This window comes from Anser cygnoides, chromosome 1 (assembly GCF_040182565.1).
Source record: "Anser cygnoides isolate HZ-2024a breed goose chromosome 1, Taihu_goose_T2T_genome, whole genome shotgun sequence".
Classification (NCBI taxonomy): domain Eukaryota; kingdom Metazoa; phylum Chordata; class Aves; order Anseriformes; family Anatidae; genus Anser; species Anser cygnoides.
Genome location: NC_089873.1, coordinates 212,056,762 through 212,075,090, shown reverse-complemented (window position 1 = coordinate 212,075,090; position 18,329 = coordinate 212,056,762). Strand labels below are relative to the sequence as shown.

Below are 18,329 nucleotides of genomic sequence, written 5' to 3'. Positions count from 1 at the left end.
ACGGGGCCTTGCCTGAAGGGCATAAAACCTTAGGGAAATGTTCAGAAACTTGAGTTAAAGTCTTGGTGCAGCCCAGTGAGCAACAAAAGGGAAGCTAAGGGAAGCTGTGTTCCTGTAGCTCTCATACAGTGCGTTTCTATTTGGCGTTGTGAGTGGAGGGGCTGGGAGGTAGGGCTTAAAAGGAAACTCCTTAGGGAAACCTTGGGGTTGTTAGAGAAGCGCCCGCAGTGCAGTGAAGCCCCCACGTGTGTTTTAGAGAAGCAGTTTGATGGGGTGGGCTCCCGGGCCTGCAGGTGACTGAGCAAAAACGTGTGCGAGTTGCCTGGCGCAGACCAGATAGAGTGGAAATGTGGGAACTGCTGTTCCTGAGAGAGGTTCAGGAGGGTTTTGTTGAGAGGACAGTGATCAGGGGAGTGTAGCTTTGTTTATGTTACTTCAGGGTGTAAGACGTGCATGAAGTCTAGCTGTAGTTAAGGATGGAGGGAAGCGTGCTACTGAAATATTAGTGCTTGTGTCTCTTAGGGCTCTGACCGTTTTAAATGTAGTGTGACTGAAGTCGTGCCTTCGTGTGTCTAGGGGCTTAAGTATTCCAATTAGTTTGCTTACATCAGTAGCAAGGAAGGTGAAAAATGAGCTTTCGCGTCAAGCTTTAATTAAAAACTGAATTCTTCTTTCTAGGTTTAGATAAAGAAAACTCTGATAACTGAAGATGTTCAACAAATCGTTCGGAACTCCGTTTGGAGGCAGCACTGGCTTTGGGACAACTTCAACTTTTGGACAAAGTAAGTCACGTCTTAACTCGGAGTCTGGTTTTCCACTGCAAGGTGGTTTTGGCATTAAAGCAGGCTGTTTATCACCGCACCTGCCCTGTTGTTGGGGGGAATAAACAGCACATCAGTTCACAGAGTCACAGAGTTGGAGGGGTTGGAAGGGACCTCAAGAGATCATCGAGTCTAACCCCCCCAGTTCTGTTACTGGCTTTTTTTGTGTTGCTCACAAACCAAGGTATGTCGCGACCTGCTCCCGAGTGCCGTGACAAGCGGTGGAGAGCTTGCAGGGCGGCCCGGAGCTGGCTGTCTTTGCCTCGCGTCTCAGTGGCTGTCTCCAGGCTTTAGGCTGTTGCTGCTCTAGCTGTGCAAGCATTAAGCGTGCCGCTTCACTAGCGTGCAGTCAGGCACAGGCTTCTTTTTGCAAGCGAAAAGGACGGTAACAGCATTTACTGCACGTTCAGAATATGCGTTCCTCTAAACTGTCACTGATGTTTCAGATGCTGGCTTTGGTACTACGAGTGGAGGAGCGTTTGGCACCTCAGCCTTCGGGTCGAACAACAACACTGGAGGCCTCTTCGGCAGCACGCAGACAAAGCCAGGTATTGCAGCGTTACGGCTGTAGTGCGCAGTCCTCTACTGAAAGAAGGAAGTTATTTAAAAACAAAAGCAAAACATAGCAAGCAGTAACCCCAAGCAGTTAATGACTGCAAATGACTAATAGCTTGTTTCTGTCTTCAGGAGGGTTGTTTGGTTCGACTACGTTCAATCAGCCAGCCACCTCCTCCACAAGTACTGGCTTTGGGTTTGGGACATCAACTGGGACGTCGAACAGCCTGTTTGGCACCACCAGCACCGGTGGAGGGCTCTTCTCATCCCAAAGCAATGCCTTCGCGCAGAACAAGCCTGCTGGCTTCGGAAGTGAGTAAAGCTGCTGCGTCTCTTAAGTGCTGCTTGCTTAGTTTGATTGAAAAGTGCGGAACGTTGGGTATACGTGGGGGTCTGATCCAAGTGATAATGTGGGGTTTCAGCGTGTGTTTTTTTTGTGTTTTTTTGTGTAGTTCCTCTTCCTTTTCTCCCAGAGGGTGTGGTTACATTTCTGTGATCCACGGTAGCCAGATGTGAAACTGGTTAGCTGAAAATTCATGGCTAAAATGACAGCTACAGATTTTGTAGCCTATTTGAAATGGTAGTCAGCTGGCATTTTCCACTCTCAAATGTCCTTTGGCTCTGCTTGATCTTAGCTTTTTATTCCGCTTCTTGTAGGGCAGTTGTGGTTGATTCTGCTTCTGGCACTACAATGTTCGAAATGCCTCTCAAACTCTGCTGTAATTCCCTGAAGCAGAAACAATTTGCAGACACTTTTGAGAAGAGAAAAAGAAACTTCACTGATTCCCTTTGTGCACATCATTTTCGTAGTGGTGTTGTCAGGAAGAGGATGAAACTGGCTGCTGTGGTTATTCTAGTGTTTCCTGGGGTGATGAGCTGGGGGGTAATCTGGGTGATCTTAGTGCATTAACAGGCTACAGGTCTCCAGTACTGCTCTAATTTTTTCTCTAGCAGTTTCTTCCATTTCCAAACTGCTTTCTAATTTGAATAGAGTATTTGACTTTCAGTTTTAACATTAAAGTTTGTTCTTGTACTGATCTTCTCGTTTTTATTTTTACAAAGACTTTGGAACAAGTACCAGCAGTGGCGGTCTCTTTGGAACCACCAACACCACTTCCAATCCTTTTGGGAGTACATCTGGCTCTCTCTTTGGCCCAACTAGTTTCACTGCTGCTCCAACTGGCACAACCATTAAGTTCAATGTAAGTTCTGTTTTTCTTTCTTAATCCAGCCCGTTTACTATAGGAAACGTTACGTTGTGCAGTTCTTTGCGTAGAGCACTGTCTTGGCTGCTGAGCTTTCTTTTTTTAAAAAAAAGTCAAAAATTAGTTCATGTGCAAGTATGTGGTATTCTGAAATAGCTTGAAAATATCCCCTGTTGCAGTGGAAATAGTACGTACACTTAACTCCAAAGAGCTAGACTTTTTTTTATTCTGAATTTGCCAAGCACTGTGAAGTAATGCCCTATCTAGACTCACTAGATTTACTGCTACATGTAAGTTGGAGAGAGAAACCAGCTATTAAGTTTGAGCCTTCTCAGGAAGGCAGGAGGTGTCACAGAATTCAAGGTGATCGCTGCTAAATGTTAACAGCAATAAGGGCTAAAGCGTTCCAAATGCGGGCCAAAATAAATGTAATCCCCTTATATAAGTCTTATATAAGCATAGCTTTGGAAATGTTAACTGAAAGTTGAAGACTGATTCCCTGTGTGTGTTTTCTGGATGAGTTCCCTTTAAGTAAGGGCAGAATAATCCATCCTGAAGGTTCTGTGGCAGTTGAAAATGAAGGGAGGCTTGGAAGAGCAGATGTCGTGGAAATGGGGTAACTGATACCTGTCGAAAGAGGCTTTCTTTTTCCAAATACCTGTTCAGTTTAGAAATGAAGAGGGATGATGCTTGTACAAACTGATTTAACGGACAGACTTTGTTCGGCCTCCCCAGTTGAAGGCAGAAATGATTTCACTGCATTGTTTTAAGGGTAATGGGGTAAATTCCACTATTGATTGCCACCGAACATGCGTCACCGCTGGGTGAGGCCCCAGCTGTAAGATAATGCTGATGTACTGCTTCGGTTCCCCTACTAAGTGTAGTTTTTTACAGCGTCTGCCCAGAAACTAGTGGTATCAGTGACAAGCTACCTGGATGTGGTATATCTCTGGATATGGATATATTTTTGATATCTTAACCTCCTCTCTTGCAGCCACCAACAGGTACAGATACTATGGTAAAATCTGGAGTTAGCACTAACATTAATACCAAACACCAGTGCATTACTGCTATGAAGGAGTATGAAAGCAAATCTCTCGAGGTCAGTCGATAATATTCAAATGTGTTTATTTTGTCTGTTATTTAATATTGTTTCTAGCAGAGTTTTTTTTGACTATAGTAAGTATTGTGCATGCTCATTAATGAGTACAGCTTTCAATTTGTGTCCCTCACAAAAGAGAGGCATCATCAAGTAAAACACATCATGTTAGTTGGTATTAAATGCTTAAAATTACAGCTTTTGAAGAGCTGAAATTCCATCTTGCCATGTACCAGGAGGGCAAGAGGTCCTGCTGGGAGCAATCCTATGCTGATGAAATGGCAGAATCCCAGACAAAACTCCGTTGTTTGTTATAAACTAACATTCCCAAGGATTTAACCACGAAGCTTCTCTGTTCAAGTTGCCTTACTTAATGCTTCAAAACAGGTCTAATCAAAAGATCTGTAAAAGCCCATAAAAATAAAATCGAAGCCCAAATGTGAACTGCGGTGATAAGTTCAGGTCCTGATTATGCTGCCCTTATTTCTAAAAATGTAGAGGTGTTACCAGCTTTTTGTGACATGTTCATCCTGAAAGCTGTGTAAACATGGTAACAACACTCATCTTATTCTGTGTAAAAAGAACTGGATTTTCCTTTACTAGGAGCTCCGTTTAGAAGACTACCAGGCAAACAGGAAAGGCCCCTCAAACCCTGTAGGAGCAGGAGCAACTGCAGGATTGTTTGGGTCTTCTACGGCTACGTCAAGTACAGCTACAGGACTCTTTGGCTCTTCTACTACTAATACAGGCTTTTCATACGGACAGAATAAAACTGCTTTTGGAACTAGTAAGTACTGCCTAATCTCTGTCTTTACTGTGACTGAATATGCAAACGTTTTGTTAAGCTGCATAAAATTCGCCCACGAAAAAAGGTGAGGAAGCACTGGAGTGAGCTCAGAATTTGACTAGTTGCATTATCAACGTTCGATAATCAGGTTCTTTTCCATAGAAATATCTACGGATTTGCTCTTCAGGGTGTGTATGCTTTGTCTGCATCCCCAGAGTTCTGCCGGTAAACAGTTTGAGCATCTGTCTTTACAAGAACGTCAGCTAGCTCACGCGGAAGAGTAAAACAATTTGAAGTAGAACCACCAGGGTGGTGTTTCTGTGCACGGGGGTGTTAGCATCAGGTGGTTAAAGGTGAAGTCAAGATTCTACTTCTGCTAATGAGCAGACACATTCCTTTGAAATTGACCTGTTAATGTATTAGCCTGATTAGACTTTGCCTGGGTCTCTTCTCCACAGTACCTCAGGGTTAGGGTCTAGACACGTTTGTTGTGCCACCCTGGTTTCACGCTGTTTTTACTATTCTTGGATGGAAAATAAAAGCCAGGTGTTGCATATCTGGCAGTTGCAGGTCAGTTGGACTAATCAGCTGGTGAACCTTTTTGAACTTAATGTAAAGCAAATGCTGCCGAAAAGCTTGAATGCAAATTCTATTATGTGAACTAATTAGCTTCTAGCCGTAAACTTAAATGTAAGTAGATATTTGCATTTGTGGAATTAAAATGCAAACAGAAGGCCAAAATCCTACAGCTGATAGAATTGCTTCTGTTTCTATCTGCTGCTTTCTGAGGTTAGAACTTTGTCTGTCCTTTAGGCTTGCTTGATGCCCTTCAGGGCTGAGCTAAGCTGCTGTCCTTGAGCAGGTCCCACATACAGGAGGCCGTACTAAAATACCCAGACTGCCCAACGTAGCAGTCTTGCTGGACTTCATGTATTTCTCGTGCAGTCAGCTCTGAAGAAAGTTCTGCAGAGATAGCAATGACAGTTGTGGGCGAAGGAACAAAAGCTTTTGTCTGTGTGTATGCTGTGTTTACCACATCACATGTGAACAGGCTTTTTTTTTCTGTCGGGGTGAAAAAAAGGGAGAGCGTTTGAGGTTCAGGTGGAAGCTTCTGTAGTAAAAGTTGTGTGGGTTATAGAACAGTTTTGGTAAAGCAGGGGACTCTGTCTACCTCCTGCCCAGTCAGCTCTTTTCAGGTGCAAATGGTACAGTTTTCCTTTTAGAATGGATGACGAGCTGACCATATCAAAAATGGCATATTTTTGGTCAGATCTACCTGTCAGGTTAAGTTTTCTGGTAATCGTTGAGTGGTACACGCGCACTGACTTCAGGACAAGGAGAACCTGATGAAATACCTGATACAAACTATTTCCATCTGAATGCAGATGCTGTGCTGTATTGACACTCTGTTTTGCTGTTCCGTTGAGTTGAGGCATTTCTTTTTCTTGCTTGAATGCACTGAGCATGGGTTTGGATAAATTGAGTGGTTTTTTTTAAACCAATTCGTTTGGTTTAACAAAGCCAACAAATCTGTGATTTGTGTTGTAGGTACGACTGGCTTTGGAACAGGAACGACAGGGGGTCTTTTTGGTCAGCAACCTCAAACTACAAGCCTGTTTAACAAACCTTTTGGTCAAGCCACAACAACGCAGAACACCGGCTTTTCCTTTGGGAATACCAACACGCTAGGGCAGCCAAACACAAACACAATGGTAAGCTAAACTGTTTGAAACCATAAAGCTTTAAATTGTGGTATATCTCCTCCAGCTAGACAGAGGAGACAGTTATGTAGTTCTTTGGATCTTCTTCAAATTGTAATACAGCTTCGTTAAAAGTAAGATGCAAAGCTCTGAACGCTGCTGTCTGATCTAGGAACTTCTTGCCAATTAAAATAAGTGGGCAGCAGCATAGCTTTTAACAAGTAACATTTCCCATTCTCTTTAAAGAATCCACACTCTCACCAACTCAAGTATTTCTAGTCGTGTTCACACGGATAACAAATAATAATGAATGGAATTATATAAATAAATTCCCACTGAATGTTAGTAACGATTCTGTACTTTCTGGTGACCAAAGAGGCGCATTTTTGGGCTCTTATGGTAGAAAGGCGCTACATAGCTGTAACTTGTTGCATTGTACATCTGGAGCCAAAACCTCTTGCTGTATTCTTTCTGCATATGTTGTAACTTCTCCCAGAAAACCTGATGGAATGGTTATTTCCCATCTCTGTCATTCAAAGTGGGGAGGAGATTCCAATATCCTTTTAAGCTGGGAACATGTAACTAATTTCCTGGAGAATGAATAAAGCTTCTGAAATGTTTTCCAGCTGTCTTTTTCCCCTATCAAAAGGTGAAATATTGTAGTATCACTTTATTAACTGACTTCTTATATTTGTTCTGCCATTATAAGCGCACTGAAGCATTATCTTAACACAATTTAACATAATTCTTCTCTGTAGGGTCTCTTCGGGGCAACCCAGCCCTCGCAGCCTGGAGGCCTCTTTGGAACAGCTGCCAATACAAATGCTGGTACTGGATTTGGAACGGGAACTAGTCTTTTTGGACAAACTAACACAGGATTTGGTGTTGGCGGTTCGGTATGTCCATGCCCTAAAAATAAAAAAATTTTTTTTTAAATGGCTTCTCGAGTCCTGTTACTGGGTGTTGACCTCACTCAAAGTAGTGTTGTCTAAGCTAAGGCACTGAAGATGCAGAAATAGTGTGGATCTTGTACAGTACAACATGTACAAACATGTATGATAGAACTAGCCATCTCTGATGATGAGAGACTGAACACTGCCTGTGTATGCCCTTTGATACAGAATCACAGAGTTCTGTGATATCAATCACAGATTGATATCACAATATCAAATCACAGAATTCTGTGACTCTGTATCGCTGGGGTGCCTCAGAGTGGCGTTAAAAATACAAGCGTTTAACTTTAGATGTTGACTTAAAATGAACTTGATTCTAGAAATTCAGTTATTTGGCTTTAAATCTACGCTCTATGGAGGTGGGTAAAAGAATGAAAAGTTATTTCCAGAAGGTGCTGTATGCTAGTGCACGTGGCTTGCAACTAACGCTGCTGTTGGGAGTCTGGGTCGTGTGGTCCAAGTTATGCTTGGCTTTAATTCTGCTTTGTTGCCTGAAGTGAAGCTAATACAACTTCTTTTAATTTCAGTCTGTCAGGTTTCCAAATTGCCATTTTCTTCCTTTTCAGACCCTGTTTGGTAGCAAGCCTGCTGGATTTGGAACCACCACGACCAGTGCTCCCTCGTTTGGCACAACCACTGGCGGCGGGCTCTTTGGTAACAAACCAACCCTGACTTTAGGAACCAATACAAACACTTCCAATTTTGGTACATATAAAAAAAAGTGGGATTCAGTCACTTAAAAATATACTGCATATACCACATACCTGGCTGCTGAATATCGCATACTAAATGATTATGAATTTAGAATTCTCAGGTAAGCTGTGCTTCTGATGAATTTTGCTGCAGAGGAACATCTTGGATGGTGTTTTGTACCTTTCTTCTTGGTGGTACTCCCTGACTTATAAGGCAGATAGTTAAGTAAAAGTGCCACTATTTCATTTAGTGCTTAAGACGACGTAACCTGTAACTTAAAACTTTTAAAATCAAAGCACTCACACAGCGTAGTGTATTAATAGCCTCTTGAACCTCTGTGGTTGCAAAGGAGTGCTGAAGGAAAATAAGGTGAAAATAGCGATATCTATAGTTTGATGGCAGATACAACGAAATACACTGGAGCGAGGATAAAATGAAACAGTTTTGGTTTCAGTTTTAGCTGGTTTTGATTCTTCACATTGAAAAACAAAGTCCCAAGAACTGGGTCTTGCGTTAATGTTGGCCTCTGACACCGTTAAATATTTGGTGTTGAATGAGTGGGTGATCAAGTAGGGAAATGTATAGTGATAGTTCAAGTAAATGATAGTCTTCCTTCATTGGATTTCTCTTAATCTCTTTTTTTCCTGAAGCTGAGAGCAACAAAACTGTACTCATAAAACTAAGCAGGAATGGTTTTAGGATGTTCAAAATCCTGATGTGCCTCCTTTTTTTTTTAATCTGGAAAAAAAAAAAAGTAAAACATGATTACTCTGCCATGCCGGCCTTCCAGAAAGCGGGAAGAAATTGTCAAGCTCTTAGACTGACAGGGCAGCGCTTTAGTGGGCATAGTTGATTGTGGTAATCAAGCTTAGGTAAATTATCATCACGTTTTTTGTGGAAGTTGCTTCCAAGTTTCTTGTTCTGCTGCTCTCTAAGAACTAGATAGCCACGTTAGTTAGCACATTGACACTGTTTATTAGTCCCTGTTTAGCGAATGATATTGATTCTAGTGTTTGTTTTAGTTTCCCTGCATTAGTACAGTTTATAGGAAGAGTGGAGTTTGGTTCTAGGGTGTTTCAGATTTTGGTTTGTGACTGTAGTTTTCTAGTTTAATTCTGTCTTTACACTAACCAACGCTTTATGGTTTCACAATCTTCAATTTAAAAATTATCCTGTCTAATGGATGCTAGATTTGGATTACAGTTAGAGATGTCTTCAAGTTGTTCACTCTTACAAACCTGAGTTGTTGCTTGCTTTGTCAGTAAGAATCAGAAGTGTGTGTGTGTGGTATAAACAGTATAAAAAGGGGGTTGTTCTTCCAGGCAGTTGAAGAAACTTCATATTACATTCTGTTGCCTGATACAGCATCGTAATGTCCTGTCTGGCTTTATAGAATTTTTAAATCTGTAACAAACTTAATAGCCTAAGAAAGCAAGTTGGTAAATTCCTATAGCGATGTTTTCAGTCCTATGTTCGTAACTTAAATATTTTGTTTACCACTTAAGTCGCTTCTTGCTGCATGTTTAACATGCATGGCTGGAAATGGTGCGTGAATTTTGACCTTAACTATGGTAGGGCTGTCTTTGAGCCGGTGATGCTTATTTATTTAAATATGTTTTTAATTTCATAGCTTTAGATTAATGAGTTACTGTTTCTGTCCTTGAAGGTTTTGGTGCCAACACCGCTGGAAATAGTTTATTTGGAAATAAGCCTGCAACTGGGACTCTGGGAACTGGAATTGGGACAGGGTTTGGAACAGGTAAACAGTTTATCAGCTTAAGCATAGTCCTCAAACTTTGATGATAAAACACCATGTGTATTACGTGCTAACCCTAACGTAGTATTGGCCCTAGATGCTTTACCTTGAAGTCATGAATCTCTGTCTCAAATCAGAACAAAGCAGAGCAGGATAACGCTGTACTCAGTAACCTTTTAGAGATTACAAGCAGCATTGCTTATGGTGGTGGCCAGTGGCTCAGAAAACTGGTGGCACCCTCTGAAGTCTCTGGTGGTCCGACCACATGAGTCTTGAGTTGACATGGGCATGTCAAATCTTTCTTGCAATTTAACAAATAATTGATTCTTTGTGGGATAAATTGGCTTCTAAATTTGTCACGGTGTTATAGTGAATAACATTCCTCTTCTGCCATAGCTCTTGGGGCAGGACAGACTTCTTTATTTGGAAATACCCAGCCTAAACTTGGTGGAACACTGGGAACAGGAGCATTTGGAGCACCGGGATTCAATACATCAACTGCTACTCTGGGCTTCGGAGCCCCTCAGCCTGCCGTAGGTAAGTGTGCATTAACCCAAGTTTAGGTGCTGCTTCCTCCCTTCTTTCAAACATTCCTAAATATAGAGATACATCCCCCTGAAATGGTATGGAGAGAAAAAGAATGTTTGAGCAGCTATTTGGGGCCACTTCTGTTCTCAATAGACCATGACATTTTTTCCTGGTAATTGTTTGTGTTTGTATGTATATACAAAAAAAAATAGAAGCAATTCAAAGTTACTTAACATTATTAATAGTTGCAGCTATTTTAAAGCTTTCTCTTCAGTATTACTAAGATGTTTCTCATCAATCAATTTTGGGGCAGCAACAGTAGGTGCTTTTTACAATGTAATAAAGGGTGGGGGGGAAATGTAGCATCAGCTTCTTCAGTGATCCTAGCTAGGAGAGCTAGAGAGACTTAACAAGTAAGTATGGTGTACCATCGGTCAAATGACTGCTCTTTATATTCAGTCACTTCCCTGTCATTCTGTAAATTAGAACTGCACCGCTTCCAGCGGTCTTCATCTTGTTTGGCAGACCTGAGCGCTTCGTATGAACAGCATACATAACTGATGCTCCAGCCCCGCTGAGGTGGCAATTTTGGGAAGATGTTTTTAAACTGGGTGGTGTGGAGGGAGGGGGTGGTACACAGCACCATGTGGGAAAGCTGGTTGATGTTTAAGGACTCCTGCAAGCCCAGGAGTGGTCCATCCTAACGAGCAGGAAAACGGGCAAAATGCTGGGAGGCCTGCACAGGTGAACAAGGAGCGTGTGGAAGGTGGAAGCGAGGGCAGGTGACCTGCAGGGAATACAGAGACACTGAGTATCCGGGGATGAAGTTAGGAAAGTTAAAGCTATACAGAACTTGACCAGTGATGTCAAAGGCTACAAGGAGGGCTTCTGTACGTGTGTGGGTGGCAAAAGGAAGGCTGGGTAAAATGTGGGCCTGTTGCTGGATGAGATTGGGGACCTGGTGACACAAGACAAGGAAGAGGCTCGGGTCCTGAGCGCCCTTTTTGCCGCAGTTTTTACCAGTGAGGCCAGTTCTCAGAAACCAGGGTGACAGGGTGGAGGCAGGTAGATGTACCCTTGGTGGAAGAGGATCAGGTGAGGGAATACTTGAGCAAACCTGGCATGTATAAGCCCGTGGGCCTGGAGGGAATGTGTGCAGAAGTGCTGGGGGAGCTGGCAAATGTCATTACAGGGCCACTCTCAAATGTTGAGTAATTATGAAAAATGGTAAAGTGTGGAGTGGAGGGAAAAAAAAAAAAGGTGAGGACTGGCAGAAAGAAAATATCAGTCTTGCCATCAAGAAGGGCAGGAAGGAAGACTCAGGGAACGACAGACCCGTCAGCCTCAGGTCTGTCCCTGGGATCGTGGTGGAGCAGCTAATCCTGGAAACCATTTACAGGCACGTGAGCAACAAGAAAGTCATCAGGAGTAGTCTGTATGGATTCCGCAAGGGGAAATCAGGTTGGACCAACCTTATAAGCTTCCGTAATGAAATGACTGGTCTGGTAGACAAAGGGAGAGCAGTGGATGTTCCGAGTAGGCTATCCTGTACAGTCGGCAGGATAAGAGAGGGGCTGGGGCTCCTCTGCAGGGTCTCCGGCAGCCACCGGGACGTGGGGCTGGGCGAGCGGCTTCACGGGGCCCTGCTGGGGTAGGGGGTGAGCAGCGGCACCCAGGGGTGTCCCCAGCCTCAGCCATGTTGGGCTGCTGTGAACACCTGTTAAAGTTACTTGGCGTACTACTTGTAACAGGAAAGATTTGACCGAGGAGGGAGCTCAGGAGAAAATACCTGCTCAATATAGCAGGTGTATTGCCTAGCTCAATATTGCAGTCAGGTTTTATGTACTTGTCTTGCTTCCATTGTATTTCTGTATTTTCTAAGCTTGAGCCTTCATTGATGAACGTCAGCAGGTGGTCCGAGTATTCACTTCTGTAGGTATTGCCTTCAGTGGCACAGCTTAGGGAAAGGTCTCACGGGTTAATGTTTGCTCAGTTCATACAGCTTTCAGTCTGGTAAGAACCAGTTGTCTCACACTCTCCTCTTGAGCTCCTCGCAGACTTTGTCTGACAGTAAGGTGTTGTTTCCGAGAGTGGTTTTGGTCATCTCTGGGAATGCATGGTTTCAGTCTGTTTTTTTAGAATTAAAATTAGGGTGCTTTATGTTGCTTAAATGTTTCATAGTGTGAACACTTTTTAGTTCCTATTAAAATTCTACAAGTAGATGTCAGGAAATGGACAAGTTTCAGAGGCTGTTTTTTGCAGAGAGCTGTAAGTTAGATCACTGCAGCAGCTTTGACTTACTAATGCTTCAGAAATCAGATGTATTAATTAAAGGTTTTGGCAGGCCAGGCTCATTCTGCTGTTGGGTAACTCCATGCCCTCAGCTTTTCACAGATAAAAACTTAGTGAACGGGGTTCCAAACACTAATGAGGGAACGGGATGTGACTTCTTCCTTCAGAGTTCTGTAGAAATGGGGACCGAAGAGCAGGGGAAAAAGAAAGCTGAAGTTAATACAGAAATCTGAACTCCTATGAGGAGAGCCTCTGGGGGTTGCCTTTTCTGTCTGCCTTGGTTCTATTGATAAATCTGTTGCGTGCTAAAAACAGACGTTCTTTTTATAGCGCTGACAGACCCTAATGCATCAGCTGCCCAGCAGGCGGTCCTTCAGCAGCATCTCAATAGCTTGACTTACTCACCCTTTGGAGATTCCCCGCTATTCAGAAACCCCATGTCAGATCCAAAGAAGAAAGAAGAGGTGAGTGTATTAAACTAATTTTCTGGGAAACATTTGAAATGACTTCATATATTGTGCTCTGTTATGTCTTTGCTTAAGATGAACAGTGAGTAATGTAGTGACCTACCATCCCTGTACTCTGTGGTGCCAGGCTTTTTTTTGTTTTGTTTTTTAATGCTATCCAGGACAAGCTTATGCTGGTGCTTTATTTACTGCTTCTGGTACATCAGAGCCTTGACTTGGGAGTTTGTTATGCTCACTGCTACTAGTTGAGAATAAAGACGGGTAGCTGTCTATGCTTGGAATATTTTTAGTACTTAGCTTGAGCATGGCTTATGACAGTCTTGAGCTGTTGGTTTGTTTTAAAAACCAACAAAGCACGCTTCTCAGACTCAAGTGTTAAGGGATGTTATAAATGGCCGCTGCCCTGACAAGTTCCAGAGGCTGGGGATTCCTCCAGCCCAGCTCCGGAGCCCAGCACAGTGCTCCCCTGGACCCAGGGGGCTCCTTCCCAGGCTGGTGGATGTGGCTGCTGCTTTCCCGTTTGCAGGCCCGGCCATTTGGGAAGCCGGGTTCGTATCCCAGACATGCGCGTGTCCGTGTGCGCGTACACACGGTACGCTGAGGCAGCTGGCACAGCCACAGGCCGGGCACTGCCTTCAGCACCCACATGTAACGCTGCGAGGACTCGCATAAAATGTGAGCGTAGACAGCCAAGGCTCTTCCTCCTTTGGTGATGAGGGCTGAAGGTCTGCAGCGGAAGTGCCCAGGCTCACAGTGATTCGCCTGTACGCTCGGGGATCCCCCGAGCACGCGTTGCCCCTCTGTCTGCCCAGTCCCCCTGCCCAAGCCCTGAGCCCTCCCACCTGCTCTGCAGCTCTCCTACCTGCTGCCTAGTCCAGCTTGCTGCAAAGAGGTGCAGGCACTCCGCTCACTTCACACGCACCCTGTGCTCGTGGTTTCCTCAGTATCAGCACCGCTCCCCTGCCTGTCTGATATCCTTGCCAGGACAACTGCAGTTGCTGGCCCCAAATTCCCTCATGCCTGTCTCCAGTTGTGTTTTCACACACAGGTTAGGGTGAGATAACACAAAGATGGTTAAGAAAGGTTTTAATAAGAAGATGGGGGAGAGAGCTGTGATCAGGCGTGGGGCTTAAGTCAGAAGTGTACTAACTGGTTTACACACAACCAGCCTGTTTTATACTCGTTCTCTCTGTCCCCCTCCGTTGCACCTCCCCCATTCCCTTCCTCTAAGCATTCCTGAAGTTTTAGGTGGTTCCCCAGACCTCCTGGAATATCCCAAATCCTCCTGTTCTTCCTGTTTTTCCCCCCCTAACTCTTGAAGTCCAGGTTGGCCCTCTCTGAAAGCTGTGCTTGTGGCTTGTTGGTGGCCCATCAATGCGTGACTGGGGAATTTTGGTCTTCAACATTGTTTGCACTACCTGTCATCAGCCAGCTTTTGTGTCTGTCCTGGTTTATTGGTTCCCCATTTACTTATTATGCTCTTTGCTTTTATAAGTCCTTGGCTAGCTAACCTTAGGGTACGCGGTATGGAAACTGTGATGCTACTTCCTTGTGTTTCAGAGGCTGAAACCGACAAACCCAGCAGCTCAGAAGGCCTTAACGACACCCACCCACTACAAATTGACTCCGCGTCCAGCGACCAGAGTGCGACCAAAAGCTTTGCAGTCAGCTGGCTCTGCTAAATCCCAGCTCTTCGATGGTCTCGATGATGATGAGCCATCCCTATCCAATGGCGCATTCATGCCCAAGTGAGTGTTTATTTTGTGTATGTTAGAGGGAGCAAGCGGTACAAGAATAACTGTAGTATCACTCCAGTTCTTCTGATCAGGTTAAGTCCTTTGTAGTGTTGTAAATCCCATCACTTGTGGCCTGGCTCAAATACGAGTAGCAATAACAGAACTTGTGTATAATTTGGAGAGAAATATTTTCTGTGGAGGAGATGACAATCATCAGCTTAAACTGCTAGCTGCAAATAAGCTGTAAAATGTGGTGATGAGTGGAATGAAGAGTCTATGAAATCAGAAGTTGTTATAACAAAAGTTAGTATAGCGTGCAGCTTCCTGCATCTGAAATAGAAGAGTCGTTAGGCTTGTTAATGCCACCAGTCTGAAGGAGGATTTATGATGATTTCACAGCCTAATGCTGGTTCTCTTTCAGATTCATAGCTGTTTCTGTGAGAAGTGAATAGCAGTGCTGTGGATCTATTGTCATGAAGCTTTTGGTTTCGGTCTTTAAGAATACCAGCGGCAATCAAATTGAAAAGGGCTTTAGAAAGCTTTTGTTTTTACTTAAAACAAACAAATACTTCAGAGAAAGATGAATCGGTCACTGAAAGTCCCTCTAAACACACACTTTAAAAATAACATTTTGTAATCTTTATGAGCTTAGTTTCTCTTTAATTTAGCCTGAAACATCTGCTCACTTTCCAGGGAGAGAGCAGAGTATGAAATTCTCAGTGTTTTACTGAAAAACACCAAATGAACAAAAAAATCAGGACAAAACAGATGCTTAAACTCTTCTTGCAGGTGTAATTGGTGTTGGTCTTCAGTGACTTCTCACGCTGCAGGCAGTGAGTCCTAGCACGGCCATTGATTTGCTCCTAAAGTGTCCCTGTGCTAAAGCCTGCACCTGTGGGACAGACGTTCTGTGCAGGGTTATGTGCTTCTGGTGGAAAGGCACCATTTTGTAGAAACGGATAACGCTGTGGTTTACTGAACTTGGGTTTTGAAGCTTTCAATGACTTGTGTTTTTTTATAGTTATTCACAAACCAAAGCCTTGAATGAAATTCAAAAAAAAAAAAAAAAAAAAAAAACGAACCAAACAAAAAAAAAGCTTAGTAACTCAGCTACTGCAGTGCTCTTACAGAAGGCTTTGTGTATAAAAAGTGTGGAAACAGGTCTTACACAACTGGCTTCTGGTCCCTGGAACACTCAAATGAAGCATGAAGTATATATTTATGCAGTGGATATATCCTAATTTCCCTTTGTTTTTTTTGTCCTTTCTTAGGAAGAGCATCAAAAAGTTGGTTTTGAAGAATCTCAACAACAGCAGTCTGTTCTCACCTGTCAATCGTGAAAATGAAGACCTGGCTTCTCCGTCAGAATATCCAGAGAATGGAGACCGGTATGTTGATGGGCGATGCAGGTGTTTCTGCTCGCAAGAAATGCAAACTTGTTATGCCTGTCTCTAAATTATTGTTAATAATGTAGGTAGTTATTTTGAGGGATGCCATCTTAGCTGTTCACTGGAAGTCAGTTGACGTACTGTGAGATTCGTTTATTCTTAACCTAGCCATCTGTTCTTCCTGTATAGTCACGTGCCACTTCATTCCCACTTCATTCCACCCAAACTCAGGAGTTCAAAGAGGGATGACTTTTCTGGATATGGTTCTCCTCATTCCCTGTAGAGAGAGACTAGGCCACTTGAGTGCTAAACCTGACCCTGAAGTGAGAGAAACCTTTTCTTTTGTTTAGTCCTCCTCAGTAAGGTGGAACTCCAAGGAAACTTCGCTAATCTGAATGTATCATATTACTAAGATTGTTTTTGCGTATTAAATTTGTCCCCCTCTGTTCTGGCGCCCCCAGCACAAGAAGGATGTGGGGCTGTTAGAGTGGGACCAGAGGAGGCCATGAAGGTGAGAGGGCTGGAGCACCTCTCCTATGGAGAAAGGCTGAGAGAGCTGGGGCTGTTCAGCCTGGAGAAGAAAAGGCTCAGGGGAGACCTCCTGGCAGCCTTTCAGTACTTAAAGGGGGCTTATAAAAAAAGATGGGAAGTGACTTTTTACTTAGGCAGATAATGATAGGACAAGGGGGAATGGCTTTAAACTAAAAAAAAGGGCAGATTTAGATGAGAGGTTAGGAGGAAATTCTTCACTCAGAGGGTGGTGAGGCAGTGGCACAGGCTGCCCAGAGGAGCTGTGGATGCCCCATCCCTGGAGGTGCTCAAGGTCGGGCTGGATGAGGCCCTGGGCAACCTGATCTGGTGGGAGGTGTCCCTGCCTATGGCAGGGGGTTGGAACTGGATGATCTTGAAGACCCCTTCTAACCTGAGTTGTTGAAAAATAAAAATGAGGAAAACTCTAGGCTGTCCTGCCCCAGTCAGTACACTGACTTCCTCAAAGTCTCTGGGCATGTTTCAGATGAACTCCCTTTTTTATCAGAGACTGGAAAGATTCCTGACCAGCTCAACACTTTGAATTCATTGAAAGCTACTAGAAAAGCTACTAGAAGTAAAAACTGATTACAGGAGTGGGGAAACTTGCTTGTATAACCACCTCAGTCCTAAGAAGTATTAAATGCTTTACTCAGTCTGCTGTTTCTGCCGTTCATCGGGTGGTAGTGTTTGCTTCTTGTATGAAAAGACACGAGAATTTTAGTGCTGAGCTTGTTAAAGCTAAACAATGCGATTTGTTTTTCATTTCTTTAGGTTCTTTTTGTCAGTACCTTCTGATGAAAACCACAGACAAGATGGTGAGCGAGAGGAAGAGGAGGATCACCATGAAGTGACCAGGTTTTACACTAACCCCATTGCCAAGCCCATCCCCCAGACTCCCGAGAACACCGTGCACAAACACCAGAACAACGTGGACGATACCATTGTGGCTCTGAACATGCGGGCGGCCTTGCGAAATGGTCTGGAAGGCAGCAGTGAAGATGCCTCGTTTCATGACGATTCCCTTCAAGATGAACGTGAAGAGGAGACTGAAACCATGCATCATGTGCATCCTGCAGGTTAGATTGTGGGTGGGCAGCAGCAATTCCTTTATAGACAGACAGTTCCTGACAGCACTTCATGCATGCTTGTTTAAAGTTCTCTTCTGCTGTTCCAGATCCTCAGCTTTTTGTTTCTGTCCCTCCTGCTTTCTTCCAGATACAAATCATGTTTTTCGTTGTCTTATCTAATGCTGAATCTTTTTCTGCTGAGTCACTAAGCAGTTAAATTTCATTGCCCGATTTTATGTTAGACTGATGTAGTTTGATTCCATGAAAGGGAGGAAGAGGACCCAATCTGTAGTTGTTCTACATAGCAGACAGAGCTGACTACAGTTCAGGCAAAAGATCTTGGTTATAAATCTATTTAAATGCTTAGTAAATACCAGCGTGCAGACTTTAGAAGTTGCCGAGAAAGGAGGGGGCCATGGAATATGGTTGTGTCTCCATGGACCTGTCTAGCAGCTCTGTTTTGGTACTTTCAGTTCTGGTCTCAGGGTATGTTACTAAAACTGGAGAATGTGGAGAAGTGTTGGGGGGGGGGACCCTGAGAGGTCTTGAGTAGCTTTCAATTAACGAAGACTTCATAGCTTATATATAGCTTTATAGGTGAAGAGGTGGGGGGTTGTTAGTTTTGTTAAATGTGAGTGGTCTGGAAAAGGTGAAGAAGAAAAGATTTGTTCCTCCTTCTCAGTTTATCAGTTTATACATGCATCTAATAAAAGCAACAGGTGATGCGTTGAGAATAAATGTTTTCAGAAGC

General features: G+C 43.6%; 1 protein-coding gene across 5 annotated transcripts in view; it reads left to right on the top strand.

Moving 5' to 3' along the window:
• The window catches only part of NUP98 (nucleoporin 98 and 96 precursor), a 37,602-nt gene that overhangs the window by 1,210 nt on the left and 18,063 nt on the right, over positions 1–18,329 (top strand). For 3 of the 5 annotated variants that reach the window (XM_066990114.1, XM_066990115.1, XM_013200564.3), the window contains 15 exons: positions 679–782; positions 1,268–1,369; positions 1,509–1,688; positions 2,439–2,578; positions 3,576–3,683; positions 4,284–4,467; positions 6,016–6,179; positions 6,926–7,063; positions 7,687–7,825; positions 9,480–9,572; positions 9,966–10,106; positions 12,720–12,853; positions 14,417–14,604; positions 15,864–15,980; positions 17,283–17,587. In XM_066990114.1, coding sequence (XP_066846215.1) covers positions 710–782; positions 1,268–1,369; positions 1,509–1,688; positions 2,439–2,578; positions 3,576–3,683; positions 4,284–4,467; positions 6,016–6,179; positions 6,926–7,063; positions 7,687–7,825; positions 9,480–9,572; positions 9,966–10,106; positions 12,720–12,853; positions 14,417–14,604; positions 15,864–15,980; positions 17,283–17,587 — 2,206 coding nt within the window. In that variant the 5' untranslated portion in view covers positions 679–709. Of the gene's footprint in view, positions 1–678; positions 783–1,267; positions 1,370–1,508; positions 1,689–2,438; positions 2,579–3,142; positions 3,198–3,575; positions 3,684–4,283; positions 4,468–6,015; positions 6,180–6,925; positions 7,064–7,686; positions 7,826–9,479; positions 9,573–9,965; positions 10,107–12,719; positions 12,854–14,416; positions 14,605–15,863; positions 15,981–17,282; positions 17,588–18,329 lie in introns of those variants that run through there. The other 2 variants (XM_066990116.1, XM_013200567.3) reach the window with 2 other exon arrangements.